Source organism: Penicillium rubens (genome assembly GCF_028828025.1).
Source record: "Penicillium rubens strain IBT 27055 chromosome Unknown utg000003l_segment0_segment0, whole genome shotgun sequence".
NCBI lineage: Eukaryota > Fungi > Ascomycota > Eurotiomycetes > Eurotiales > Aspergillaceae > Penicillium > Penicillium rubens.
In genome coordinates this window covers 5,807,774-5,834,570 of record NW_026890601.1, presented here as the reverse complement: position 1 = coordinate 5,834,570, position 26,797 = coordinate 5,807,774, and the positions used below count along the sequence as shown (strand labels likewise).

At 48.3% G+C, this 26,797-nt stretch overlaps 9 protein-coding genes across 9 annotated transcripts; 4 read left to right on the top strand and 5 right to left on the bottom strand.

Annotated features, from left to right (window-relative positions):
• Positions 1-162: 162 nt before the first annotated feature.
• Positions 163-1,189, bottom strand: N7525_008445 (SRR1 family protein; the record flags this gene model as incomplete). The annotated part of the gene is made up of 2 exons (XM_002567108.1): positions 163-518; positions 670-1,189. 2 exons carry the CDS (start codon positions 1,187-1,189, stop codon positions 163-165), a joined length of 876 nt encoding a protein of 291 aa, XP_002567154.1.
• A 743-nt stretch (positions 1,190-1,932) lies between these two features.
• N7525_008444 (copper acquisition factor BIM1-like domain-containing protein) lies at positions 1,933-2,787 on the top strand (the record flags this gene model as incomplete). Its single annotated transcript, XM_002567109.1, has 3 exons — positions 1,933-2,149; positions 2,207-2,520; positions 2,578-2,787. 3 exons carry the CDS (start codon positions 1,933-1,935, stop codon positions 2,785-2,787), a joined length of 741 nt encoding a protein of 246 aa, XP_002567155.1.
• A 1,295-nt stretch (positions 2,788-4,082) lies between these two features.
• Positions 4,083-4,757, top strand: N7525_008443 (uncharacterized protein; the record flags this gene model as incomplete). The annotated part of the gene is made up of 1 exon (XM_002567110.2): positions 4,083-4,757. One exon carries the CDS (start codon positions 4,083-4,085, stop codon positions 4,755-4,757), a length of 675 nt encoding a protein of 224 aa, XP_002567156.2.
• Positions 4,758-5,687: 930 nt separating this feature from the next.
• Positions 5,688-9,819, bottom strand: N7525_008442 (uncharacterized protein; the record flags this gene model as incomplete). The annotated part of the gene is made up of 2 exons (XM_002567111.1): positions 5,688-9,632; positions 9,775-9,819. 2 exons carry the CDS (start codon positions 9,817-9,819, stop codon positions 5,688-5,690), a joined length of 3,990 nt encoding a protein of 1,329 aa, XP_002567157.1.
• A 525-nt stretch (positions 9,820-10,344) lies between these two features.
• Positions 10,345-11,559, top strand: N7525_008441 (alpha/beta fold hydrolase; the record flags this gene model as incomplete). The annotated part of the gene is made up of 1 exon (XM_061214393.1): positions 10,345-11,559. The coding sequence occupies one exon, from the start codon at positions 10,345-10,347 to the stop codon at positions 11,557-11,559; it is 1,215 nt and encodes a 404-aa protein (XP_061068824.1).
• Positions 11,560-18,181: 6,622 nt separating this feature from the next.
• N7525_008440 (M28 family metallopeptidase) lies at positions 18,182-19,717 on the bottom strand (the record flags this gene model as incomplete). The annotated part of the gene is made up of 2 exons (XM_002567113.1): positions 18,182-19,585; positions 19,640-19,717. 2 exons carry the CDS (start codon positions 19,715-19,717, stop codon positions 18,182-18,184), a joined length of 1,482 nt encoding a protein of 493 aa, XP_002567159.1.
• Positions 19,718-21,515: 1,798 nt separating this feature from the next.
• Positions 21,516-23,055, bottom strand: N7525_008439 (uncharacterized protein; the record flags this gene model as incomplete). Its single annotated transcript, XM_002567115.2, has 3 exons — positions 21,516-22,632; positions 22,706-22,887; positions 22,948-23,055. 3 exons carry the CDS (start codon positions 23,053-23,055, stop codon positions 21,516-21,518), a joined length of 1,407 nt encoding a protein of 468 aa, XP_002567161.2.
• Positions 23,056-23,345: 290 nt separating this feature from the next.
• Positions 23,346-24,691, bottom strand: N7525_008438 (M20 family metallopeptidase; the record flags this gene model as incomplete). Its single annotated transcript, XM_002567116.2, has 3 exons — positions 23,346-24,105; positions 24,167-24,552; positions 24,602-24,691. The coding sequence occupies 3 exons, from the start codon at positions 24,689-24,691 to the stop codon at positions 23,346-23,348; spliced, it is 1,236 nt and encodes a 411-aa protein (XP_002567162.2).
• Positions 24,692-25,062: 371 nt separating this feature from the next.
• Positions 25,063-26,780, top strand: N7525_008437 (putative general amidase; the record flags this gene model as incomplete). The annotated part of the gene is made up of 3 exons (XM_002567117.1): positions 25,063-26,478; positions 26,530-26,614; positions 26,665-26,780. The coding sequence occupies 3 exons, from the start codon at positions 25,063-25,065 to the stop codon at positions 26,778-26,780; spliced, it is 1,617 nt and encodes a 538-aa protein (XP_002567163.1).
• Positions 26,781-26,797: the final 17 nt, after the last annotated feature.

The following is a 26,797-nucleotide window of genomic DNA, read 5'->3' as shown; positions in this document are numbered from 1 at the left end:
AAGGTACGTGTACTTCAAGCTTGGAAGGAACATCGGTGTATACAGAAAATATCATGATATTTGGACTCGATCTGAAGAACTAACGCCATCCCATGCATACCTATAGTCTATAACCCCATGCATCTCTAATAAACCAAAATGCCAAAACGATCTATATAGATATCATTCCCTGCCCACCTCCTCAACCCAATAGAGTCTCATGTTCCAAAAAGCATGCTCGAGCGCTTCAAACACCGGCAAAGAATATGACCCAGCCCCGTCCACATAACCTTGCAGTACACCACCAGAGTCTGCATGCTCAAGCGGGCCACCGAACAACAGCCACGGGTTCGATGGCAGCAGTAATTCGAGGTGTTTGTGTTCTGCACCGGGACAGAAGAGCATCGTGTTCGCGGTGATGTGAGAAAAGGCCTCTGGGTGTTTGATGACTGTTATATTCAGGGCTGCGAGGAGGGATTCATCTAATGTGTTGAAGACAGGGTCTTGAGCGTAGACTTTGAGATCGGAGGAAGTCGTGCCTGTAACCCGAGTATGTGGTTAGCGTGAAATATAATCGGGTAAGTGATAGTCGAAGTAAAGAAGACGATCGGAAGTGAATCCAAGATATATCCAAAAAGAATGTATGCAAAAACGGAACCAAATCCAAATCCAAAAAGATGGGAAACGAACAAGCAACTTGATCCTTAATACTAGCCAGCGCAGCAAGCTGATAAAGCGACACAGACCGCCGATCAACCCATCCATCGCGCAAGAACCCACTCGGGCTCCCAAGCCCAATGCAGACAATGGCGTCAACGGGGCAGCGGGCCAAGGCGGAAGAAGTAGGATCAGCACCAGAAGAAGAAGCTTGTTCTTGTGCCCTCTTTAACCGTTCATCCAAAACGCCCGTCAGCCTAGTCCAGCTCTCCGAACCCTCCCACCTCTCACGATGGGTTTGGAACTGTGCCTGCAGCTCGGACAGCGTGAGTCGACCCGGTGCCTCTGCGGGGGTCAGGGTGGGATCTTCGGGCTGGTCAGAGAATATCCCGGACTCCGATTCCTTGATTGCAGTTGTGCCTCGCGGACGTGTGCGCATTACGCGCCGCACGTTGCCGCCGCTCGCGACATGGGTCCAGCCATCGTCGTCGGTCACTTGGGTTCGCTTTTGGGTTTGTCGTTTTGGGCGGGAGGTACGGGATGTGTGGGGCATATTTTATATATGTATAATTATATGAATATAGTGGATTATTGATGTATTGGGATAATGTATATGGATTGGCTTGAAGCCTTTTTTTTTTTTTGGAGATGCGGGGGAAATGCTTGGCGGGACTCCAATGGGCTGACTAAGGAGGCTGGAGCAATGAGGTTAGGGCAAGGCAAGGTTAGGGTGAGATAGAGAATATGTTACATGTTCGGGTGAAAAGAGTGAAATGCTTTGCAGGAAACAAAGTCCAACAATTTAGAACTTACCCTCTGAGCACACTCGGACACTCTGTAAGCGCTCAAGTTGTTCCCCCGAACGTTAGCGTGCCCCCTCGGCGCTTCCACCGCTGGTCGCTCAGCAAATCATCATGCAGTATCACCCTTTAGGTGATGGCACTTGCAGCGGGCTGTGATGATCCCAGGCTACCCCTGCTCTTCATCACGACTAGGAGCCAGTCACAACTGTCTCATCATGCAGTCTCGGTCACATCTGCCTTCCAGGGTTCTGACTCGTCCGCCCTGGTGAAGGCCAGTACCCCTCAAAAAGACCATTTAGCCCTCGAAAATCATGGCTTGCTCTTGGTCTTGGAGTTTCTATGATTTTGGTGTCCAAGTTCCCATTACTGTTGCCCTCCATCTCCCTTCTGCTTCGTTTATCCTGCGATCGGAGAATTTCAGTGTGAGTCTTGCTCAGTGACAGGATTCCTGCGCAACTCTTGCAACTTGTCACCGTCGCTGTCATATCTCACCATGAGCTTCACGCAATCCATATCGCGGTGGGCTTCTGTCCTACTCTTGCTATGCTTGGGCCTGGCGCAAGCTCACACCGTTATTACTTACCCTGGCTATCGAGGAAACAATCTCCACCTCAACGGCACTGTTCAGCAGTCTAATGGTCTTGGTGTTTCCTACGATGTGAAAAATGGCTCATACATCTTTCCATACGGCATGGAATGGATTTATCCCTGTAAGCCAAACTCGTATACTCGTCGCTAGTTATCAATGACTGACTCGGATTTCCAAGGTGGTGGTATGCCCAGGTCGACCAACCGAACCAAGTGGCCCATCAGCGGTGGTGCTGTCGCCTTCCAGCCGGGCTGGTTCCCTGGCCACTCCACTGCCCTGATCTACGTCAATCTCGGCCTCGGCGAGGTTCCTCTTAACATGAGCCACCCGGTCGTCCCGCCCTTCCAGATCGTCGGCCCTACCAACAACCCTTACCCTGGTACCGTGTGTCTGCCCCAGGTTCCCCTACCGGCCAATATCTCCGTCAGTCCAGGTGACTACGCCACGATTCAGCTGGTCGAGACCGCCAAGCACGGCGCGGCGCTATACAATGTATGTCCCAGCCCCCTTATTTCCGACCCGGTGATCGATGTACTAACTCGTCTCTAGTGTGTGGACATTGAGTTCGCAGAAGATGGCGATCCGTCCGTGGAGACGGTGACTCGCGACAATTGCTTCAATTCGTCGGATATCGGCTTCGAGTACATGTACACCACCGCGTCCATTGGTTCGGGCGCGGCGATGCTACAGCCTCCGAAATTGTCGGCTGCAGCTGTCGTGCCGCTGTTGTTGGCTGTCGCCTTTGGCGTGTACATGTAGATTTTTTGGGTTGTCTTGATTGCATTTCCGCGCGCCTTGCTTTTGTCTTTCCTTTGCGCCATACCCCTGGTTTTTATTAGTCTATGACGCCTCAAAATCAGTCCTGATGATACTGCATGTCTTATGTCTTTCTGAAATGGACTATATAATTGACCTTTTGGTCATTCTGGCGTTGACTGGTGTTTAGGATTCATTTCTATAGTTCCATTAAACGAATATACCTGTCCAATTCCTTGACGATCTTTTGGAGTAGATTCCAACTTCAGTATGCACTTGTTCTACCCTCGTGCTCCTCAGGCAGCCGAAACACCATTTGACCGAAGGATGGATGTGTCTATAGTCATAAGACAGTATCCCGATTCCAAAGTCTGTATTAGTTGGTTCTTGCACGGTAACAGTTCCTTAGATGCGGGAACGACCCGATCTGGCCTCACCACTCCGGATATTGACTCAGACGACGGTATTTCTTATTGACTCGTCTCGAGGTATGAAAGATGACCGCCATGGCACCTGCGCTCCTGTGCATGGTTGTTGCCTGACGATATTCCTCTTCCTCGATATTCTATAACTTCACCGCTCTGTCATCCAGGATTCACCACTAGCGGTAACCAATCACAAGGAGCAAAAAAGAAAAAGAGCGACCACTGTGAGATTCGAACTCACAATCTCCCGATTAGGAGTCGGGTGCCCTAACCATTAGGCCAAGCGGCCACCTAAGTGGGTATTTACTGACTGTTTCGCATCGTCGGAATTGATCGAAAATAGCACGAATGAGTCGACGTTGGCAGGAACCGGGGGGATCCTTATCATCATTTATACAGACTACAATAACAAAGAGAGACCTATTGAACTGTGTAAACAAATAGCAAAGGACTGACCCATCAAGCACATCTAATGGTCTGTAAGTTATGTGCAATTACCTCCGAGCGGAAGGCTATTTCTACATGTAGCTGCTACTTACACTTGATGGTATCTCGCTCAGCATTGTGTCTTCCACACTTTGTCTCACGGTAGATGTGCGTAGTGCATTAGCGCTCTCTTACTTACACTGGTACTAAGTCGCTGTCTTAGTGATAGGAGTGCTGGGAACATTGACAATTAGTCGCGTGGAGTTCGGCTTATGTGGTGTGGTGTCCTTGGGATATCCTTTTGATGTCCCTTAGCAAAATATCCTTGATAGCCATTTATATATAAGCTACTGCCTAGCATACAACAACAACATCAGACACCTAGTCCAACGACTTTCTCCCTTAAATCAATACTTGCACGTCACCGTTGTGGATTCCACGTGCGCCATGCCCCATCACAACTCCGACACTAAGCCAAGATATAAACCTTGTCAAGTGTTATCTGACCACAAAGTCCCCTACGCTATCTGGTTCGAAGATACTCTTCACCACTATGGTGTTCCTACATGGAAATTCGATCTCTACCTCCTTGTGTCGGATCTTGACAAGGCAGCAGAATTACTTGTCGAGGCTGGATGGGTTCTTGATTCACAAGGGCCACATCAAATCGGCAATGCGAGAGTGGAACTCCCACAAAAGCGGCTCATCTCTCCAACCAGCAAGACAATAACCGTCCTTCTCCCTGCTCAAGAGTGGAAGTTCCCTCTGATGGAATCACCTGACGATGCGTCGGGGACAACAGACTCACACGAGGATGTGGCATTCCCACCGCTACCCGGGTTCCTTGATGCACTGATTGAGAGCTGGCTGGACTGTCCTAGTGATGATTCTATGTTGCTTCTTCATTTGGCCTGCCAAATTTCCTACCTTTACGAATATGCACCCGCCGTAAAACAGCGATCATTCGCCGAACAGATGAAATATGAACACCGCCAGTTCCACTTTGATGTGTTGGCAGGAATGCAGACGGGAACTATCCAGTTCAGAAAGCATCAACGTGCTATTCGAGATGCGTTATTACGAGGCCAGTATGAACCACCGGGAATGTTCGGCGTCTCGTGATGATGAAGATCTTTTTGATACAGGGAGAGTGGGGATATCCTTATGAATGGTTGCCAGCGATATTCTACCTGTGCGCCCTTCTCATACTGCATGGCAAATGCAAAGATCATCGTTAATTATTACGGGAATTCAGAATTGGCATACGAAAACACAACAAGACCACGAATGAAACTAAATCTATAAGGTAGTTGATTTTTTAGTATTTAGAACCAGAATGCCAACCTGCATCCCCATAATATGTCGCCGAGTAGGGGAAATCATGTAATTTCTAACAGGACCAGCACGACATGCTTGTCATTTCAAGCGCTTACTGACCTGACTTGCAAAATATAACAGAAGTATTAGATCATATTGTGTTCTTTCATGACCAAATCTATATTAAAAAAGTCTGAAAACAGCCAGAAGGACACACCATCTCATTTTGGAACTCACCGGGTAATAGTAAGGGACTGGTGCTGAGATATAAAAGAACGACAATAATACAGGGTGGGAAGGGAAAACGAGGGTATCATGGAAGCGAACAACTCCAATGGGCCACACCGGAAGATCAAAAAGAAATAGAAGGAAAGAAGAGAAAGAGTAGGAGCGAGAGTATAATGCCCAGGTTTAGGCAAATTTTTCCCAAGGAGAGCGAGGAAAGTGGAATACAAGCCACAGCCAAAGTAGAAAAAAGAAAGGAAAGGGTGAGCCAGAAGAAGCAAACAAAAGGGCGTATATCAGTCATTAGAAATTAGATATTGTCGAAGATGGAATCGAGTTTTGAAGCAAAGACAACAGCAGCCATCGTGGGCCACAAGTCTTCCTTATAGCAAAGGGGAAACAGAGAAGAACGGAATTGAAAAGCGTTTGAAATGAACGTGAAACATGGGTATCTGTTCAATTGTCCGACTCAAAAGGTAAAAGAAGCCATTTCAGACCTGCAACATATGATCAAACGTGCAGACCGAATGCCTTCCGAAGAAGAGGAAATCGTTTCTTTCGTCCCGAGCCAGCGATCACGACGTCGCGTGCCGAAGGCCCATGGTCATCAGGGTTCGTGACTTCGGAGGTACTGTCATTATTCGGATCTGGTCCGTCGCGGGGTGCCTCGGTCCCCTTCGCAATTGGAGACGCTCTGTGAGCGCCATTCCCGTTGACAACAATGCTTCCGTTGTGTGTCGCGCCTGCACCATCTGCTGGCGGTGCGGAATTCTGCGTTTGTAGAGCAGATGAAGGGGCGCTGTATGGCTGTTCCGCGACTGGCTGGAGAGACTCTTCTTCCTCGGAATTGGGGCGAAGGGGCCAAGGGTCTGGTCCTGTCGACTGGCGTTTAGAGTTTCTCTTCACCAACTTGGACGGACGACTTGGCTCGGGATTCCCGGCAGACACTATGGTTGTTGTGATGCCGTGGTTTCCATTAACCATACCGTCGCCGCGTAACGGATCGAGTTCCAGGCGCGACCGCTCTAGGGGTATGTCTCTCCGCGAGGGGCTTTCAGCTTCGCGAAGTCTATGATCCGGGTTCTTGGATTTCTTGATGCCAAGTCGGGCGAGAAGTCCCGGCTTCCGGCCACGGGGAGGAGCCATTATGAACTCCTCCAAGTCTCTTTGCGACATGCCACGTTGTTTGGCCACAGCTGCCATTCCAGACATATTCGTTGCGTTCTTCGATGAAGAGGTCACTGGCTGGGATGCAAGCACTGGCTGCGCCTGTTGCCGGGCGCTTTCTTCTGAACTATCGTCCAACTCTGTCGAGTCACCGTCGTCGGCACCTTGTGGGCGGGGGATACCACGGACAGGACGTAGCTTATTGTTTCCAGGCTCATCTTCATCGCTGGAATCTGCGAATCGACTGGTGAAGACCTGTGGCCGGGCTTCATCCTCGCCATCTGAATTTGCGAACCGGGTCGTGCGCACAGACTTAGGGGGCGACTTGGTGAACTTCGCTCTTGGCGGGGCCTTCTTGTTAGTCGAGAAGAACGAATATCGCTCACCTCCAGTAGGTCCTCGGAGAGTCTTGCGCATGGTGCCATTCGAGGAGCCAGATGAAAGAGGACGATGTTCAAGGGGAGACTCGTTGTGTTCCGTTGGAGATTGGACTCGAACGTTGGCACTAGCAGTACCGGCTCTCATTGTCCGTCGCATAGAGTGGTGATCTCCGCGCGGAGAAGAGCGTTTGAAACTGCTTGAGGAATCACTTCCATTCGACATGTTCCGGCGGAGAGTGCCAGGGATACCTGTCTGTCCTCCTAGATTGTGCAATGTCGGACCCAGAGACAGTGGACGCGGTTTGGCCTTGCCACCTCGCGGAGAAGTACCGTTGCTCGACCACCGCGGATCTTGCATACGTGACATGGAATTCACATCCACCGACATAGGCCGAGCTCGCGTGGTGGGCTGTGCTTGGACGGTGCCATTTTGAGCAGTCGTGATACGGCTTTGCATCTGGATTGGCACTAGCGGGTATGCAGAACCAATTACATGGCCAGCCGAAGAGACAGGGGGTTCCTCTACCAGACGGTTGAGGGAGCCTGGAGTCGGTGTCACGGAGCGCTCCTCCTCAAGTGGCTGAGTTGTCACATCTTGTGACTGACTATCCACGATGGCGGCTCGACCTACGGGCCTCGGTGTTGCGTCCCGAGATTCGCTCGCATTCTCCTCAGTCGGTGCCGACCTCGGAGCTGACCGGCTATCAACAATGGCGTTGATGGATCCAAAGCCATCACCGTCCATGTCTTCTGCTGCATCGCTGTAGACGCTATCACCAGACTCCTCCTCGGTATCCACGTCGTCCAGTTTTGGAACAGCGCTCGCCACAGCCTGGGTGCTAGTATTCTTTGCAGTCGAACGGAGACTGCGGTCTGAGCTGGAGGGCGGGAACCCACCCGGAATCCTATACTGGTCCATGCTAGATCTCTTCATGTCGAAACTTTGCTTGGTTCCGTCTGCTGGGGGCGTAGCAGGCTCAACAGCAATAGCAGGCACAGATAATTTTGAGCCCACGCTAGAATACGGGTGTTTCTCAGTAATGTCGTCTGTGACTCTGCCCTCTTGCTTAGTCTCAGGGCTGGTATCCGAATGCGAAGTAGGCAAAGTGCCGTTGACAGACAACTGCTCCAGAGTGCTCAAACCGCGTGGTTGGAAGTATTCATTTGAAAGCGACATATCAGGTCTTGGCGCTACATCAGATGCAGATGAAGAGGTGGACTCATTGTCACTGAAATCTGGAATTGGCGACCTTTGAAGGGTACCGCCTCGGCTGCCCCGAATGCTACCGAAAGATGGAAGAACTTGTCGGGGCTTGATGACTACATCCCAGTCATCGTCACTTGCAAAATCCGCGGGTGACTTCTTCTTGCCAACACCAAGCCAACTCATACGGGGCTGGGCTTTACCGCCGGGTGGAGAATCAGGCGTATATTCTTCCGGCGAGGTAGGAGGGCTGGCTGCTGCATTGACAACCTCAGCCTCATCATCGAAGCTGACCTTGACAGGCTTCTTCCTGGTGTCAACCCGGGATCCTTCATCAGACGCCACTGAGGTACCATCGGATAGCTCGCTCGGTGGTAGGACTCGAGCGGTTGCCCCAACCCTCCCATCAGGCGACAAGGAGGTTCCTCGTGGGTGTTTCAATGCCGATTTCACGGGAGATACTGATCTGGGCGGAGGCTGGTGCACTTGATCACCAGCTCCAGCTACAGAGAGCAACCTGGAGAACCGTGCAGTTCGACCCGGACTACTTGACTGACGGTGCGGCTGCTGCCCTATTTGCAGTTCCGACGAGGGTGACGAGGGCACTGGCGTTGCCTCTACGTGATCAGCAGTTGGCGATGCACTCGTCATCCGATCTCTGCCTTGCCGTGTAGGAATATTTTCGACATTCGTGTTGTCATCTTCGGGCTCTTCTTCTTCTCGAACGGTGGATGGCCACCGCTCAGGAAGAGCTCGGGAGGATCGGTGTTCACTTTCGACGCTGGCCACAATAGGTACTGCGTTACTGGTATACTGGTCTAGAGGATCGGTCTCTATAAGCAAGTTTCGCACCTTCCCAGTCCGACCATTGGCAACTGGGCCGTCCTTTGGTATGCTAACCACTTGGGCTGCAGCACCCGCGGTGCCACCGGATTTGTTGGCAACCGGGCTTTCCTCTAGACTGCCAGATGGCTGTGCCCTAGGCTTCCCTTTAGGGAATTTGTCAGATACCTCAGCAATTGATTCTTGAATAGCATTGTGGAGGCTCATCGGATTATTCCCAGATATCGCAATCGGCGAGGTAGGTCGCGATCCCATGGGATACGAAAAATTGACCGAATTCCGGCTCGCCGAGCGTTCCAATTCTGGAACGGTCCCGAGACCAGTTACACGTTGATGCGTAGCTAGCTGAATCGGAGATCCTCGCCCATGTTCCCGATCGACGCCCCTCATCCCAGAGCGCGGCGGAGAGGATGGAGGCGAACGCATCGATGGCTCCACACTCATTGCACGTCGATTTGGCAGTTTCCGCGACGAAAACTGCGTCGGGAGAGCAGGTAATGGAGGTACATCCACGGGTGGAGCTGCGGGCCCGAGGGGCCCGGAGCTAGTAGCTGGGCGATGGGGGGACTGATCGCGAAAGGTACGTGCGCTCATCGAACCATTGCTACTGGAGCGGCGTAGCGTCCCACTCACGCTGGCCGAACGGCGTCCGCCAACGGGATTGACCTGCGACTGGGTCGAGCTGCGCCGCTGGACCATGCGTTTGGTCTGGACATTTTCAATGGGGGTCGGCGTGGGTGTGCAGTTGCGGAGTGCTGCTGCTGCCGCCGCGGAGGACAAGCTGGTTGTGGAGGGTTGTGATTTCAGGAACGCATGGCTGGCGGCGGACTGGGCGGATTGCGCGGCGGGACTGGAAAGTGGCTAGTGGGAAGGAAGGAGAGCTGTCAGTTTCATTTTCATGCATAGGTTGCAGGTACCCGTCGGGATGCATCAAATGCTGCAACGGGACCCATTTGCAGATAGGGAACTCTGCTATTCTCGATATTCGACCCGTGGAACTCACCTGGTGATGGGCAGAGGCACTTCTCTTGCGACGACCGAAAACCATTGTTCCGAGTCTTGGGGCCTTTGGGGGACTGGAGCAGGTCAATTATCGGATGGCCGGACACTGCTTGGTGCAGCGCCGGGATCCCGAATTGAGGTGGATGAAGTGAATGTGGATCTCCAGATGGCGTTGCGATGGGTAGCTATAGGAAGAAGTGGAATCTGGGAAACTGGGAAACTGGGAAACAGAGAGGTTGAAGGGGAGCAACTCGGGAGTGATCGACCAAGTTAGAACCGGTGAAGAACAAGGAGATAGGAAGGGAACGCCAGGTAACGAGAGCTGGAAGGGAAGAAAGGAAAAGAAAAAAAGCTAAAAAGTCCAGATCCAGGCAGATCCGAGATGGAGAGGAACTTGCGTCATGACTTTGATGGGTCAGGTACACACTTTACCGCCTTTGTGGACCTGCCCTTTTTAGCGTATTATGGGGTTTACAGGCATAACTAAGGTTGCTTGGTATGTTATGTTATTTAAGTACTTCATACCTTTCCTACATATCCCATAGATCCCATCCAGCTTCCAATCCCAACAATGGCCCTTCTACCTCTACCCCTCCCTGAAGGCATAACAAGCCGCAACATCCAAACCAACGATCTAAATATCCACATCCTAGAAGCCGGTCAAACCCCACACAACAATAAACCACTAATCGTCCTCCTCCATGGTTTCCCAGAAATTGCCTACTCATGGCGTCGTGTGCTCCCCAAACTAGCAGCAGCAGGCTTCTACGCCGTAGCCCCAGACCAGCGCGGCTTTGGCCGCACCACAGGCTGGGACACACGCAGCTATGAGGACGTCGACCTGACAACATTCTCGTTGTCAAGCCTAGTGCGTGATATTGTGCTCCTCGTGCACGCGCTAGGCTACCGCTCCGTGCGCTGCGTCGCCGGCCACGACTGCGGCGCTGTATCGGCAGCCATGTGCGCCCTAATGCGGCCAGATTTCTTTCAGAGCGTTGTGCTCATGAGCCATCCGTTTAATGGTGCCCCGGATTTACCGTTCAACACGGCGAATGCGGATGCCACGGCTGGGTCTGGGTCTGATACGGTGGTCGCAGGTGGGGCGGGTGGTGTCGAGGGGTCGGCTGCTGCGGGGATTCATGACGCGCTTGCGGAGCTCGGCCGTAAGCATTATAAGTGGTATTATTCGACTAAGCAGGCTGGGCCTGAAATGTCGGACCTGGGGCCTGACGAGATGCATCGCTTCTTGAGGGGATACTTCCATCTAAAGAGTGGTTCGTGGCCGGGGAATCGGCCACATCCGCTGGGGAAGTGGTCTGCGGCTGACCTGATTGAGTTACCTGGGTATTATATCATGCCGTTGAATGAGACGATGTCTGCAACGGTGGCGCGCGATATGGCGCATGAGCCGTCCGACGGTCTGGCCTCGCACTCGTGGTTGCCGGATGAGGAGCTCGCTGTTTATGCGGGTGAGTATGGTCGCACGGGCTTCCAGGGTGGGCTGAATTGGTATCGTGTTCGGACCGCTGCTGGAGGACGGTACACAAAGGATCTTGACGTCTTTGCTGGGAAGAAGCTCGAGCCGCCTTGTGCTTTTGTCTCGGGCAAGCTAGACTGGGGTAATTATCAGGAGCCTGGTGCTATCGAGAAGATGAAGAACGGGGTTTCGTGCGCTGACCTGCGTGTCTTTCGGCTTGTGGATGGGGTTGGGCATTGGACACCCCAGGAAAGTCCGGAAGAGGTGGCACGAGCGATTTTGGATCTAATCGGAGGTCTGCGCGACTAGGTTCTTATAATCTATACATATACACTATTGGACCGCTACGTGCTTTGTAGATAGCCATTGGGAACTGAGAAAGAAGGTTATGGGGAGATATAAGAACATTATGATGAGAGTTAGGATGACAGGAAATATGATTTGAAAAAACTGGACATATTAGATTTTGTTGACATACATGATATGACATGCATGGTATGTCTTTATGCCTTTGTCCCTTTGTGCAGACTGAGCCTTTGCTATGTCAGTTTGCCATTCCTTTGTTAGCACAGGCTTCATATACAGCCTGTTTTTCCATAGATTCATAGCACGCATCTTCTTCCCGATTTTCCCTCCATGCTAGTTCATCTCACTAGCAGTCCTCCTTAGTAGCCTCAACAGGTTATGAGGCCCTCGTTTTACCCCTTTGCTGTAAACTCTTTGCTGTATCAAAGACTTTATATGAGCATCTCCCCGCGGGGGAGCCTCACTATCAAGAATAGCACTGACGATAGGCTATTTCTTACTTTATTGGGAGAATAGATTTAAGGTCTATATCTCTCACTTTTTGAGACTAGCTTTGAGGCTATATCTCTCACTTTTGGAGGATACTACGATAGTATTTCTCTCCCTTTTCTTTGAGAATTTTGTATGGTTGCACTTCTCAAAGCCTTTTGATTTGTATATACCCTTTGACAAAGAGGGGTGCATTTTTGACTTCTTTATCACTTTTATAAAGGGAGTATCTCACCGTAGTACTATCTCTTTTGACAAAGAAGCTTTGTTATAGTGTCTCACGTTAAGAACTGCATTTACATTTATCTCTTTTAATAAAGAGACCTTGTTGTAGGATCTCACGTTAAGACCTACATTTATATTGATCTTTCTTCATTATTAATCATTTTTCATTAGCTAAGATAGCTGAATCCTCCAACTAACTAGTAGACCGAGACTAGTATGCTAAGCAAGATATCATTGTTATAGACTAAGCTATTAGTCTACCGGAAGTAGGGAGTTTCAACCTCTATAAACTCACCCCACCGCTAAAAGAACGAACCGATTTCGATAACTGGATAGACTAAGTGGAAAAGGTCCTACGGAGCCACAAACTTCACAATCTGATTAACACCGACATCCTATAGCCCGCTATTAACGATCTAAATGGAGAGAAATGGCATACTCTCTCCCTATAAGTGAGGATATAGATAACGAGTAGTATAGACCACACCCTGGTTTAGGAAATCAATGCTCGAGGATCAAAAATCGGTTTCGCCGACGACTTTCTTACGGAATTGAAGAAGTATATAAAGGGTAAAGGTCATAGTGCTTTGAAAGTAGCTATAAGAAATTTTAAGACGCTATCTCGGAGTCAATTTATAATAAATGAGGAGTTTATTTATACTATAAAGCTTCGTTATAAAGCTATCTGTGATCTCAATAGAGAGCTTCCTCTATACTACGCTCTAGAAACCATATTATCAGAGCTTAGTGATATACTAGAACTAAGCGGTTTTATCGTTATAAAAGACAACGAGCTTAATGCTATAGAGAAACCTACTAAGACAATTACTATTATCGATTTTTATCGGTATAGTACTACTATTCTAGACTATATTAAATCTAGCAATATAGACTCTCTCGCTCTCTCTACCTTCAAAAAGCGCGCTAATCTATCTAGATCTCCCAATCTATCCGGATCTCCTTCTATATCGGCTGCTAATTCGAACACTAATAACAACACTACACTTATAAATAAGCCGCTAAAGGGTGTGTCTACCGAAGAGTATATAAAGAAGTGGCTAGCGCACAAACTAGAGAGAAGTGATAACGGAAATTGCACTTACTATAGCAAGAGGAGGCACGGAGTGAGCAAATGTTTTTATCTATATCCTAATCTTCGTTTCCTAGATTAGATTCCTTCGCTAGGTTTATAGGTTTATAACCTAAAGAAATCGATAAGTGCGCTAAATATAGCATCCAATAGCACTAAATTCAAGTAAGACAAAATTTAGCCTATATACGGATCCTAAACCGATAGGACCCGCTAGGCGAATCTCTCTACACTAGATACCGGATCTGGATCTGGATCTAGGTTTATTATAATATCTATTAATATCGACACTCTAGATAGAATTTTCAACCTATCCTATATAATAGCGGAAACACACTACGATAGCGATAAAGAGGATAGAGACCTACCGGAAGTTTCCTATAAAGAAGGTTTTAATCCTTCTTATATTATGATAGAGAGCTGCTATAAAGATAGCAGTTCTAATAAGAATGTGATCGTAGAGAGCCGATATAGTGAGAAGGTTATAGTAGAGACTACTATCCGGGAGGATAAAGTAGGTATAGTGGACTCTCCTAATTCGCTCTAAAAAGAAGGGAATACTCTTATTGCAATCCAGCTATCTACTATAGCTCTAGGCTATCTATAGGTTTTGGATACTAGCGCTTCGGAGCACATTTGTAGTAACGAAACTGCGTTTTCCACTATATAGGCCTATATAACTGGCTAGGAATATGAATGGTAGACTTCCGGCAATAAGAAAGTCAAAGCGGATACTTATAGCATTATCAATTTGACTCTCTACCTTAGAGATGACATTATACATATAGCTTAGGAAGTAGCTATCCGGACAACACTAGCTTGCTATCAAATTAGCATCCACTACGTGTACAAAAAGGGTGGATAGTACAATCTATTTTCGCTTAGGACCGCCGAAAAACAGCTAGGAATCTAGTGGAATAGTAAAACTAGAGCTTTATATAATAAATACGATAAGCTTATTAGCTATACTAGAATGCACTAACGAGTCCCCTTTTTACAACTCGCTTCCCTAGCTCTCGGTGTAGCTATTATTTCTACAGAGCTTACACACCGGAGACTAGGCTATACTAGCAGTTATACTATAAAAATCAACCAAGCGGACCTAGGTTATGACGTGCACTAGGACGACGAAGGATATGATTGCGAAGCTTATAAACTAGGTAAATTAAAGAGAATTGTGTCTCGCTCCTAGCAAGCGAGAGCAACTAGAGTAGGCTATATATTTTATATTGATCTATAGCCTATATCTCCACCTAGATTTAATCCAGATACGAAGAACAACGCTAGTAGATATAATAGAAATCATGTTATAATCATTACAGACGATATAACTAGATACCGTCTTACACTATGTCTTGCTACTAAAGCGGATATATCGCTAGTTCTCCAGAAATTTGCCGAAGAAATACGCCAGAAAATGGGATACTAGCCGTAGGAATGGAGAATTAATAGCGGCACGGAATTCTCTGTTTTTGCTAAATAGGCCAAATCAATATATATAATAGTCACTTTGTTAGCACCCTATATATATAAGCAAAACGGTGTTTCCGAGTTCTCTAGGTTTTATCTTTTATAAATTACACGCACTATGAGAATCGATGCTAGTGTACTATAAGAGCTCTAGCTAGAAGCTATTAATATAGCTATATATATCATTAACCGACTGAAGAAACTAGACTAACAAGCACCTATTATGGCATAGAGGAAATCATTGAATATAAGATCCCCGGAGAATGTCTCTCTTTCCTTCCTTCGAGTATAGTATACAAAGGTATATATTTATATCCCGAAGGAAAAGCGCGTTTAAAGCCAGAAGATAGAAGCTAGAGCGTAGATTAGCCACCTCGTAGGATACGAGAGTGACAACGGTTATATCTATAGGATTTATAATCCTAAAACGAAGAAGGTTTCCAGATATAGGGATATTGTCTTCTAGGAGCAAAAATAGGGTATTCCACACTATGATAATAGAGAGATTATTATTAGTGGTAAAACCATTAATACACCTCCCCCCCTAGAGAGGTGTTAGTTCGCCTATTATCACTACTAGCAAGGTTTAACAACTAGTTCATCTACCGCCATTGGATTCACGTGTAGAAGAAATTGAAGACGAAGAAAATACTCTCTTTACAACACTAATATAGGCGGAGAAAGGGAAAGCTCCAATAATAGGTTTATAGACTCTATCACTAAACGCACGGACTACCTCTATCCCTTCTCTATTAGAGAGAGAGAGATAGGATTCCTCTTCTCCGGATCTAATTACAGCTACTCCTACACCGTAGCTAGCTGCTATACAGAGATCAATATAGCAGATAGTAGGAATTCCACTAAGAAGGTTTAATAACGAAGACTAGGATTAATATAGTAGAGCTTTATCCGCTATTAGTATTGCTTTTGCTACTATCCCGGAAGGTCTAAAGATATAGCAAGTGAAGATCCCCCGCAACTATAAGGAAGCGCTAAATTCCCCGGAGAAAGATCTATAGTAGGATACTATAAACAACCAGATCACCAAATTGGAAGTAGCGTAAGCTTACTAGCTAGTCAACACTCCGCCGAAAGGAAGCACTATCTTACTAGGAAAGTGGGTTTACGACCTCAAATATAACAAGGAGGATTTTATTATAGAAATGAGAGCTAGATAGGTTATCTATGGCAACCGCTAGCGACTAGGATTCGATTTTGACGAAACCTACGCACCGGTTGCGAGACCCGAAAGTACCAGACTTTTTCTATCTATAGTTGCTATCCGAAATATACAATAGGAATAAATTGACTATACCACTATATATCTTAATGCACTCATTGATAAGAGGTGCATTTTTATAAGACCGCTAACCGGATACTACTAAGGTGATCCTTCGACGTTGTCCTAAGGTGATCCTTCTTCGACGTCTAAATCCTCTTTCCGTTCAGACAAATTAGGATCAAGCAAGTCTTTCCGGCTGGACCAATTAGGAGCTAGCAAAGTCTATATGCTAAAACAAGCATTATACGGACTTCGGCAATTAGCAAATTTATAGTACGAAACACTAAAAGAAGAGCTAAAAAGACTGGGTTTTAAAGAGCTTCCGGATAAAAGGTGTATTTTCACCTATAGAGAGAGAGATCTCTAGCTTTTGCTCTATATTAACGATATATTGAGCGTAGCTTTGGATAAACGACAAATCCAATAGTTTAAAGACAATATCACTTTCAAGATTAAGGTAGTTGGTGAGCTAGCGAGATTTCTAGGAAGCAGTCTAACACGAGATTTATCGACTATTTTTATCGACTAAGCTATATACCTAGAGGATTTTCTATAGATAGCGAGTCTAGGTAGGGTTTTATTAATATACCTGCCTATAAAGTCGTCCTACTAACCACCTTTCTCTACAATAGAGACTGATATAGTCTCTTCCTCGGAAATAGTCTCTTCCTCCGAAAAAGCAGCTTTTAGAGAAGATATTGGCAAGGTTACCTAGTTAGGCATACGCATAAGACCCGATATCGCTTTTGCTGTGAACAGACTGTAGAGAAGAACTGCAAATCCTAGGAAGCAAGACCTTGATACCCTTTCCTAACTACTACGCTATCTGAAAGGCGCACCTAGCTATAGGATACAACTAGTAAAATCCAATTCAACACTGATTGGCTATATCGACTCTTTATTTAACGACTGCGAAGATGGGAAATCCACCGAAGTATATATCTTTTACTATACTAGAGCGCTAGTTTCATAGAGCTTATAGAAATAAGACATTGTTGCTATAGGAAGCACTATTGCTAAATACATTGCTCTCGACGGAGTAGTGCGAGAAGCTTTCTATTTGAAAAAGATCCTTATCTAGCTACGTTTACTGGATGACACGAAGCTAATTCTAATTTATACGGACAGTGACAATGCCGTTACTATTCTAAAGAAGGACTCCTATAATAAAGGGAGTAAATGGTTGGATGTCAAATATCAATTCGTGAAACACGCTTAGAGAGAGAAGCAGATCGAGATCCAGCTTATCGACAGCAAGGAAAATCCGGCAGATGCTTTAACAAAAGCACTGCTAAAAGTCGATTTCGAAAGGCTTCGAAAACTGCTAGTTAGCAAGAAGGAAAAGACGGGTTGAATTGTCATACTAAGTTGCTTTTTACTACGTCTTTCTCTACGTTTTTTACTACAATTTTTACTATGCATTTTACTATGATTTTTACTATGCGAACTAGATTGATTTTTGCTTTTGATGCTCAGTCTGGGGGGTGTGTTGACATACATGATGTGACATGCATGGTATGTCTTTATGCCTTTGTCCCTTTGTGCAGACTGAGCCTTTGCTATGTCAGTTTGCCATTCCTTTGTTAGCACAGGCTTCATATACAGCCTGTTTTTCCATAGATTCATAGCACGCATCTTCTTCCCGATTTTCCCTCCATGCTAGTTCATCTCACTAGCAGTCCTCCTTAGTAGCCTCAACAGATTTGCATAAGAGGAGCGTTGACTCCTCAGGAATAGCACTGGGGAGCCATTTTGTGTCCCGAGGTCCATACTACATTACCATGTCTAGTCTCCCGCGCTAGGCGTTTCCTATAGGATCATACCTATACTTTCGATACTATACAAATACATCCTCAAAATATGTACTATTTGTGTGCCTACTACGTATCTCTACTCGTGTGAACTGAAATCACAACGCCGAATGCCATATTTGACAGAGTATATGAGGTACTCGTCGTTAACGACAATTGTAATCAGTGAAGAGACGGACAGAATTGAATACTTATATAACAACATTGGTGACCACCTAGCCACCTAGGTACATATTCAGTAATAGGTGTGTTCACCTATTAAATCTCGACCAGAGAATGGAAACATCCAGTGTTCTTAGTGTGCGCATGCGACCGAGGTGCTCTTTTCTTGACCACCCGCTTGGTGGGTGTTGCACTGTGTCGGGGGATCGAAGCAAGGCTATTGGCGTATTTTGCAACAGCGAAAGCAGTAGCCTTTGAATTAATCAGGAATGCCTCGTGGTTGAGATTTTTGAAGTCATCCCCGGCAGCATGATAATTCACGTCGTAGGCTACGCCTGCTTCGCCTCCGAACAGTTTCGCCTCTTCTTCGGTCTTGGCGCCTTCAGCACCAGTGAAAATGCCACCGGCGGGAATCCCACGAGAGATGAAACCATCATAGTCGGAGCGGCCATCGAATGCGGTTGGGATATACGGTAGCTTCTTGGATTTGTAATAGTCTTCAAACAAAGCCTCGATCTCAGCGGAACCCGCTGGTCCAGTCTGATTGAAGGCATCTCCGTCGCCATCATAGATCATGAGTGCGTAATTGGGTGAGGCAATCATATCGAAGTTGAGGTACAGCCTGATCTTCGCTAGCTCATCAGCATCCAGGTGCGAGGTGTAGTACTCGCTACCCAACAGGCCGAACTCCTCCGCCGTCCAGAAGAAGAACCTCACGGCATTTTTGACAGAGAATCGCGTCAACGCTTTTGCGACCACGAGGTTGCTGATGACACCAGAGCCATCATCGTTGATACCGGGACCGGCATCGACTGAGTCGGTGTGACCTCCTAGTGAGACGACGTTATTGTGATCACCACCCTTTGTCTCGGCAATCACGTTGAACGTGGTGCGATTCTCGACTCTGCTGTCTATCGAAACAGACAGAGTGACGGCGCCCTTCGCTGCCGCATCGAGTAGAGTCTTGCCATCGACATCGGAGATTCCAGCAATGGCGGCATAAGGGCCGAGTTCATTGGTTACTCCACCCAGCGTTCCACTAACAGGCCCTGCCTCGTTGTTATAGATGATCACCGCAGACGCCTTGGCCGCAGCAGCCAGAACCGACTTTTCTCCGAAACTACATTCTCCACGCTGGACTAGGGCAATTCCACCAGCCACCCCACTCGGATAGTCTGATGCACTGCATCCGAGGTTCGAGACCACTGCCATCTCCGCAGTAACATCAGCGCTGGGACTGTATGTCATGGCAGTCGCCTCGATGGACTCGCCATCGAACGTCAGGGAGGTCTTTGCAGTAGTCCATGTGTGCACTTGTGGCTGTTTCCACACATGATAGTAGCCAGTCTTCTTCAACTCGCGATAAATGTAGTCAACAGTATCATTGTGTGCTGCACTGCCAAAGACACGGTTACGCTCGGGATACGCATAAGCGAAATCCTCAAGCTGTTGGGTCCCCTTCAGGAGGTCCTTCAACCGAATGGCAGAGGGGAATTCATCCTAATAAGTTAGACTACTTGATAACGATGGTGGGGATACATCATGCATACATACCGGTGAAACAAGGGGCTTCCTCCGACCAGCTTCAGCAAAGGCCACAGACAGGTGGGTTATCAACAAAGACCACTTCATTGTTAAGTAATGCGTGGATTGATACCCATCCCGGGGTAGGCACGGTGTTTTTATACCTGTTCTTCATATTGTTTGTGACCATCACGCGACGATAGAGTGCAATGGTGCGTGATTGGCAGGGGCCCGAGGGGTAAGCCAAGAGCCTGGCTTGCTGCACTTGGCAGAGGGGGAAGCAATTTCATAGGGCCGGCTATTGTTCTGCAGGCGGAACCCCGACGGCACTTGATAACATCACGGCTGAGGTTACAGTGCCAAGGCATTGGAGGCGGGAAGGTACTAGGGATAGATAACATTATTGCGGGGGGTTGCGCTCATTGTCCAGCACTATAAACCTTAAGACTAATTGTTTAGTCCGTATTCGTAACGGATTTGCATTAATCCGTCTATTTGGATATCATGACCAGATACCGAAGGTCGATGGCTAACTTAGCCGACTGCTTATTAGAGGTTAGTATTGCTGTGGAGCATTAAAATCATCCTCTTTGGTAATGCCCATTTCAATCATATCGTCCCAATTCACATTCGGGCGTTCAAAATCAGGCTCAGATACATCCTTCAGAATTCTAACTCCATACGGAGTATCACAACGACAATTATCAAAGAACGGAGTTGGCCCTTCACCGTAGACGAAATCATGCACCTCCTTTTCAATCCACTGGCCCCGTCCGATCTCGCTATACATAAGTGGCAGCCCAATGCTAATCTTCGGCCTTGCAGCGACATCTCGGTTTCCCCCAGAGCGTTCTCTCGCGTATCATTTTCCGTATATGACCCAGCGGACCATGGTGGTTTCCAGGCGATCAGGAACGCTAGCATGTGAGCTCAATAGAGCGAACGGATATCATCTCCCGACTATGGTAAACTGTACCATCTTCGACGGGCGTGGGATGCAATGCCATGAAAGATTTCTATGTTGAGTGAGTTTGCGGATAAGAAAACCCGGTCGATGCGGAGAAGCGCTGCATTGTTGAATTGACCAGACGGTATGATTTTATGTCGGTATTAGACAGGTATAATGCGATCGATCCTCATGACTCGGACGGGAGCCCGGGTAGGCTGGTGTAAGTCATGGAGTTGTAGGGTAGAATTCAGGAAGGGAGGGCAATTCCCAGTACAGAGTACAAAGGCTGTTGGGTTGGGGTGGGGGGGTGGTGGGTGCTCAGCATGTAATTCTAGAATCTGATGACCTATGAAATTGATGCCTCAAACGGGCCCCTTTTGACATATCAATATCAGGTATGTGTAGGACTGGTTGATCGAATATCCGAAGCGGAACAGGTTGTAGAGCGAAAATATCTCCCGAATTTGCCCATGAAATGCCAATTCCAGAGATAGAGGCTGGGGTTCAAGAGGCTTATGGACTACCGTATTTGAGACCCGTTAGACATAGGTTTGCCCAATAACTGAATCCTTCTCTATCCCACACAAAGATAATTCATGTGGCTTCTTGGCTCTAGGTGTTATCGCGTCTCCTGACTCTGCGGCGCGAGCGCAATTAGCACTGATTGGCATGGCCACCGGCCCGGTCCCAGCCCGATTCTTGATGACAACCGGTTGCTTACGATAACAGTTGCAAGTTCAGTCGCACCACTTTCACTTCGACAAAGACGTAGCGTACATTGCCGTAAGCCCAAGAAATTAAGGCCATTTCGCGTTCGTATATGCCGACATCGCTGGATACGCAGGTCAAGAATCGACGGCCTAGCTAGATGGGAATGGACTGAATATACAATAAAATTGTACACAGAGTTGACTATCACCATGCAACTCCTACAAAAGCCAGTATCCTCCAGTCTCCCTATAGAACATACTGAGACCCTGGAGTCTCCCAATCTGTCCGATCCTCCAGAAGCAGCACTTCTTGTGGCACATCCAATGCCACTTCACTGGCTCGTTTCTTATTCTGCCACTGTAAATACAGTCTTAGACACACCACCCAGAAAAATCCCAGCCCAAACCCAATCAGACTAGCCGTAATACCCTTCCTATACCTCGGTGCCTCAGTCACACTGAAGAATTGTGGACCAACGATATTTCCCACGCAATACATCACCAAAAGACTTGCATTGACCACTGCCCGCTTGGTGAACCCGCGCACATTACTAGTGACCAAAGACATGGCAATCGGCATATTGGCCGAGAAAGCCAGGCTGAGACAGAAACCTGCCATGCGGCCAGCTTGATTGCTATCCTCCAGAGCGTACATGAGCACCATTCCCAGCAGGCTGGTGAGCGTAAGTCCCATCATAGTCAGCGTGCGGATGTTGGGAATTGACGAACACAGCACGGCACTTATGATCACGAAGCATAGCTGGGCACCGCCAGTGGGCATTTGGATCAAGAGGGCTTGAAGACCTTCGTATCCGAATCCTTGCACAACAAGCGACCCAAAGGCTGTCAGCCCCCCGTTGGCGATGTTCACGCAGAAGGTATACAGACTTAGGAACCAGGTCACCGGGTCTCTCAGGGCTTCCACTACCTGCGACATCTTGTAGGAGCCCTTTGTGCCGGCCTGGTCATCAGCCGTGACGTTGTTTATTGCGGTAGATCGCTCCTCGGGGGTCAACCAGAAGGTTTTGGACGGTGTGTCCGGGAGAAAGGCAAGCATTATAATCCCGCATAGAGCAGTCACGGCGCCGAAAATAAGGAACAAATATTGCCACGCAGTTAGGCCACTGTCAAGGTGTCCGATACCGTAGGAAAGCAAACCTCCGAACAAGGAGGCTATGGAACCACCGGCAAACCACAGCCCGTACCGGAGAGGCTGCTGGCGTCGTGTGTACCACATGCCAGTTATAAGGGAGAATCCTGGGGCAATGGATGCTTCGAGGGCACCGAGAAAGAATCGGGTGATGACCAGGCCTGTGAAGTTGTGGCAGGCTGCATGGCACATCAGGACAGCGGCCCAGAGGAGTCTATAGAATGTGGATTGTTAGTATGGTTCCTCTGTCTGGATTCACAGAAGCTCAGAAGCGAGGCAATACGTACACTGTGGCACTTAAGTACTTTCCAATTGGCAAACGCACCAACAGGTACATTGCTGGGTACGACCAGAAAATATATCCAAAGTAAAACACCGAGGCTGTCCATGAGAATTGTGTGCCCTCTAGGTGCGTGTCTTCAATCATTCCCAACAAGCTGGCATAGCTCAGTGTTTGTTTGTCCAGGAACTGGAGAAAGTAACAGAATCCAAGTATTGGTAGAATGATGAAATCAACTTTTCTTCGTACTCGGCGAGACTCCTCAGGGGTGACGTTGGTGATGCTCCCTAGAGAAATCTCTCGCTTCGGTTCCTCTGGGGGACATGATGGTTTTGTCTTGGGGTCAACAGATGTCATGATTGTAGGCAAACTGTTAGGATGAAAAGTATCGGACAGGGAGAGATATCATGGTATTTATAATGTCTTTTGTGTTTATTCCCATCCGTCAGTACCAACATAGATACAGATACATACATTGGTGATACATTCACGGATGCCTGCTATGTACCTATGAACTCAAATGATACCAAGATCTGGGGAAAGTTTTCCAAGGTTGTTCGTCCCGCAGCGCAATTACCCCTGATTGGCTATCAACGTGCCCCACTTACCCATGGTCGCGGAGATTGTGGAGACAAACCGGGGAAGGCCTACGAACGAGTCCTGGTCCGGCCGCTCGCTTCGGTAAAAGCATTGCGTACATTGCCATAGAACTCCTCATTCACCAGCAGCTTCCACCCGGTTACCGCCATGGCCTTTCCAGCAGTGACCATTCTCTGGTGTGCAACGCTCGTGCCGGCTGCCGCAGTGAACTGCCGCGTATGGTTCTTAGCCCCATCACTTACCGGGATCCCAATGATGCCATGCAGGGCCGGAATAAGCTGCGACACATTCCCCTGATCAGTGGACCCTGGAATCTGTATCTCATCGTAGGCCAATATGCGTTCTCCTTGCTCGCGCATACATTCCTGGAAGCTTTCACATAAGGGAGGGTTCACAACCAAATCGGCAAACATTTGATTTTCCTCCAGCTCTACTGTACACCCGCTGGAAAGAGCACCTGACTCCAGGCACTTCCGTACGCGGTCTCCCAATGCCCTTGCGCCTTTCACTGTCGGACTGCGGATCGAATATTTGGTGCGCGTGAGCTCGGGAATTGCGTTGGTAACGGTGGGCGCCTCGAGAATTGCGCCATGAACTCGTTCATCAGGCTTCATCTGCTGGCGTAGCATGGAGATGCTGTTGTAGGCCATGACTAGGGCATCAAGGGCATTGACTCCTTCCCATGGACTGGCAGAAGCATGAGCGCTGACGCCGCGATAGACTGCTGTGATGTCGTAGCAGGCAATTGACGAGCGACCGGCGATACCAAGAACGTCTTTACTGAATTCTTCCTCGGAGAATGGATGACTGCGCCAGTTAGTCGGTTTATAACTTGCTTTTTGGTGTCGACACGACGGGACTGTCATACATCATCAATGACACATCGGCTTTCTCGTACGCCCCAGAGCGAATCAGATCAATTTTTCCGCCGCCGTCTTCTTCGGCCGGGGTCCCCAGGAGCTGGACATGGCCAGGAATACCAAATTGGCGAATGGCAAATGCTAAGGCTAAAAAGCCGGTAATGCTGGAAATTGCAATGAGGTTGTGACCGCATGCATGGCCAATTCCGGGGAGTGCATCATACTCGGCGTTGAAGTTCACACAGCGACCATCTCCATTGCCAGCTTTGGCCTCAAAAGCGGTGCTGAGGCCATAGGCGTGGCGCGTTGTCTGGATATCCTGGGATTGGAGGAAGTCGCAGATGGCGTCGTGGGCAATGTGTTCCTCGTACGCCAGTTCTGGATTTTCGTGGATCTATGATTCATTGTGAGAAAGAATATATTACGTAGAGCCGGGAACTTACCTTCTGATTTAGCATGCGTAATGGCTTTGCTAAACTATCAATATATTGGTCGATGGCCGTTTGGACTGCGCTCTTGGATGGTGTAGCCATGGTCAATTCTTGTCCTTGGATTTGAAGGCTTCGAATAGTTAATCGCTCATGGTGATTATTGCTCTTTTATGCGACTTCAACAAAAATAAAACATAGCCGCAGCCCGATGCATCTGCCGTGTGCCGGATGAACCCTCCAGGGCTACCTTGTCGGCGCAAAAGTATTTGATTGGCTTATCCCCCACACTCCGCACCGGACCTCGGGAGTACGGGGTATAAATGTGACGGATGTCCGCAATCTCGATCTGAATATCAGATTCCTGCGTTTGCTTCCCCGCTCTCCTATTTGTCACTTTCGACCGTTTGCAATCGATCGCCTCCACATCGTTCATCGCCCATTTACCCCAAGTCATCTTCGGAAAGCTGGACAATATGACCAATCTTACTTGGCAAGACAAGTGTGCTGCCAAACAAGCCGAGGCAGACGCTAAGATTCCCACTGAATGGCGACTTGCAACAGAGATTCTCCAGCAAGTCGACAATAATGAGCTGGATATCCTCGATGTTCCCTCGAAGTGTGGCATCCTTAGCAAAGAAGAGCTCGCCATTACTGAGCTGCCTGATGCAACCTCGCTACGAGTCAAGCTCGCTGCTCAAGAGCTCAGCGCCGTTGAGGTGACCACCGCCTTTTGCAAGCGTGCTGCCATTGCGCAGCAGTTGACTTCATGCTTGACGGAGACTATGTTCTCTGAGGCTCTTGTTAGAGCGCAAGAGCTGGACGCACATATCAAGTCTACTGGAAAACCTGTTGGACCACTTCACGGTATTCCGATTAGTATGAAGGAAACCTTCAACATCAAGGGTGTACCGACCTCTCTTGGATTTGCCTCTTTCTTGGATCGTGAGCCTGTCACCCAGAACTCTGTCTTGGTAGATATCCTTCTGGAAGCAGGGGCAGTGCTGTACGTGAAGACCAACGTGCCCCAGACAATGATGACGGCGGACTCCCACAACAATGTCTTTGGACGTGTGCGGAACCCACACCGAAGTACCCTCACGGCTGGTGGCAGCAGTGGAGGCGAAGGAGCTTTGGTGGCGATGCGTGGATCCATCCTAGGAATTGGCACTGATATTGCTGGATCGATTCGCATTCCAGCACTCTGCTGCGGTACCGTGGGCTTCAAGCCTAGTATCGGCCGCGTGCCCTATGCCGGACAGACGAGCGCAGGTAGACCAGGGATGGCCGGGATTGCTCCATGCGCAGGGCCACTGTGCCATTCTGTTCGCGACGCAGACATGCTTCTCCGAGTGGTCTTCGATGCACCTTCCGATGATATGGACGACATGGCTCTAGGATTCCCCTGGATGCAGCCCGTGAAAGCACCCACGCAGCTCACAATCGGGGTCTTGCCGGAAGATCCCCAAACTCCATTGCACCCAAATATGCAGCGCACTCTCGCAATGGCCATCGAGAAGCTAAGAAATGCTGGTCATCACATTGTGGATCTATCTAAACAAATTGACTTCGTGGGAGCTGCTGCGGACCTGGCATTCCGCTTCTTTCGTATTGACCCGGACCAAACAGCTTTGCAGCATATCCGGAAATCTGGCGAGCCCCCGATCCCGTCTCTGCAATTTACGTTCGACATGGAAGGAAAAGGAGAAGAACCGAATTTGCGGGAATTCTTTGACTTGAACGCCTCTAAATCAGAGATCGCGGCTAAAATGCGCCGCGTGTTCCTCGACAACCACCTGGATGTGATTATCGGACCGGGATATCAGACCACAGCAGTCCCTCATGACACCTATGGTGTCCCAGTATACACAGTTCTTGCTAATGTGGTTGATGTATGTTTTCCTTGTATCATTTGTGAATATTTACACTAACCCAAAGACCAGTATCCCGCATGTGTCATTCCCTATGGCTCCTCCCAGGAGACCGCTGATGCCGAGTTCGTGCGCGACGTGAACTATTATCCTCCTTGTAAGGCTTATCCCGGATACATCCCAATCACATATGCTGACTGAGCTCAGATCTTCCCAAAGAGGTCGAAAATGCACCCTGCCACGTGCAGCTTATCGGTCGTCGCCAGAGAGACGAGACGCTGATCCAGCATGCGCTGATTGTGGAGGAAGTTTTGGCCAAGTGATATTTAGGTCCATTAGG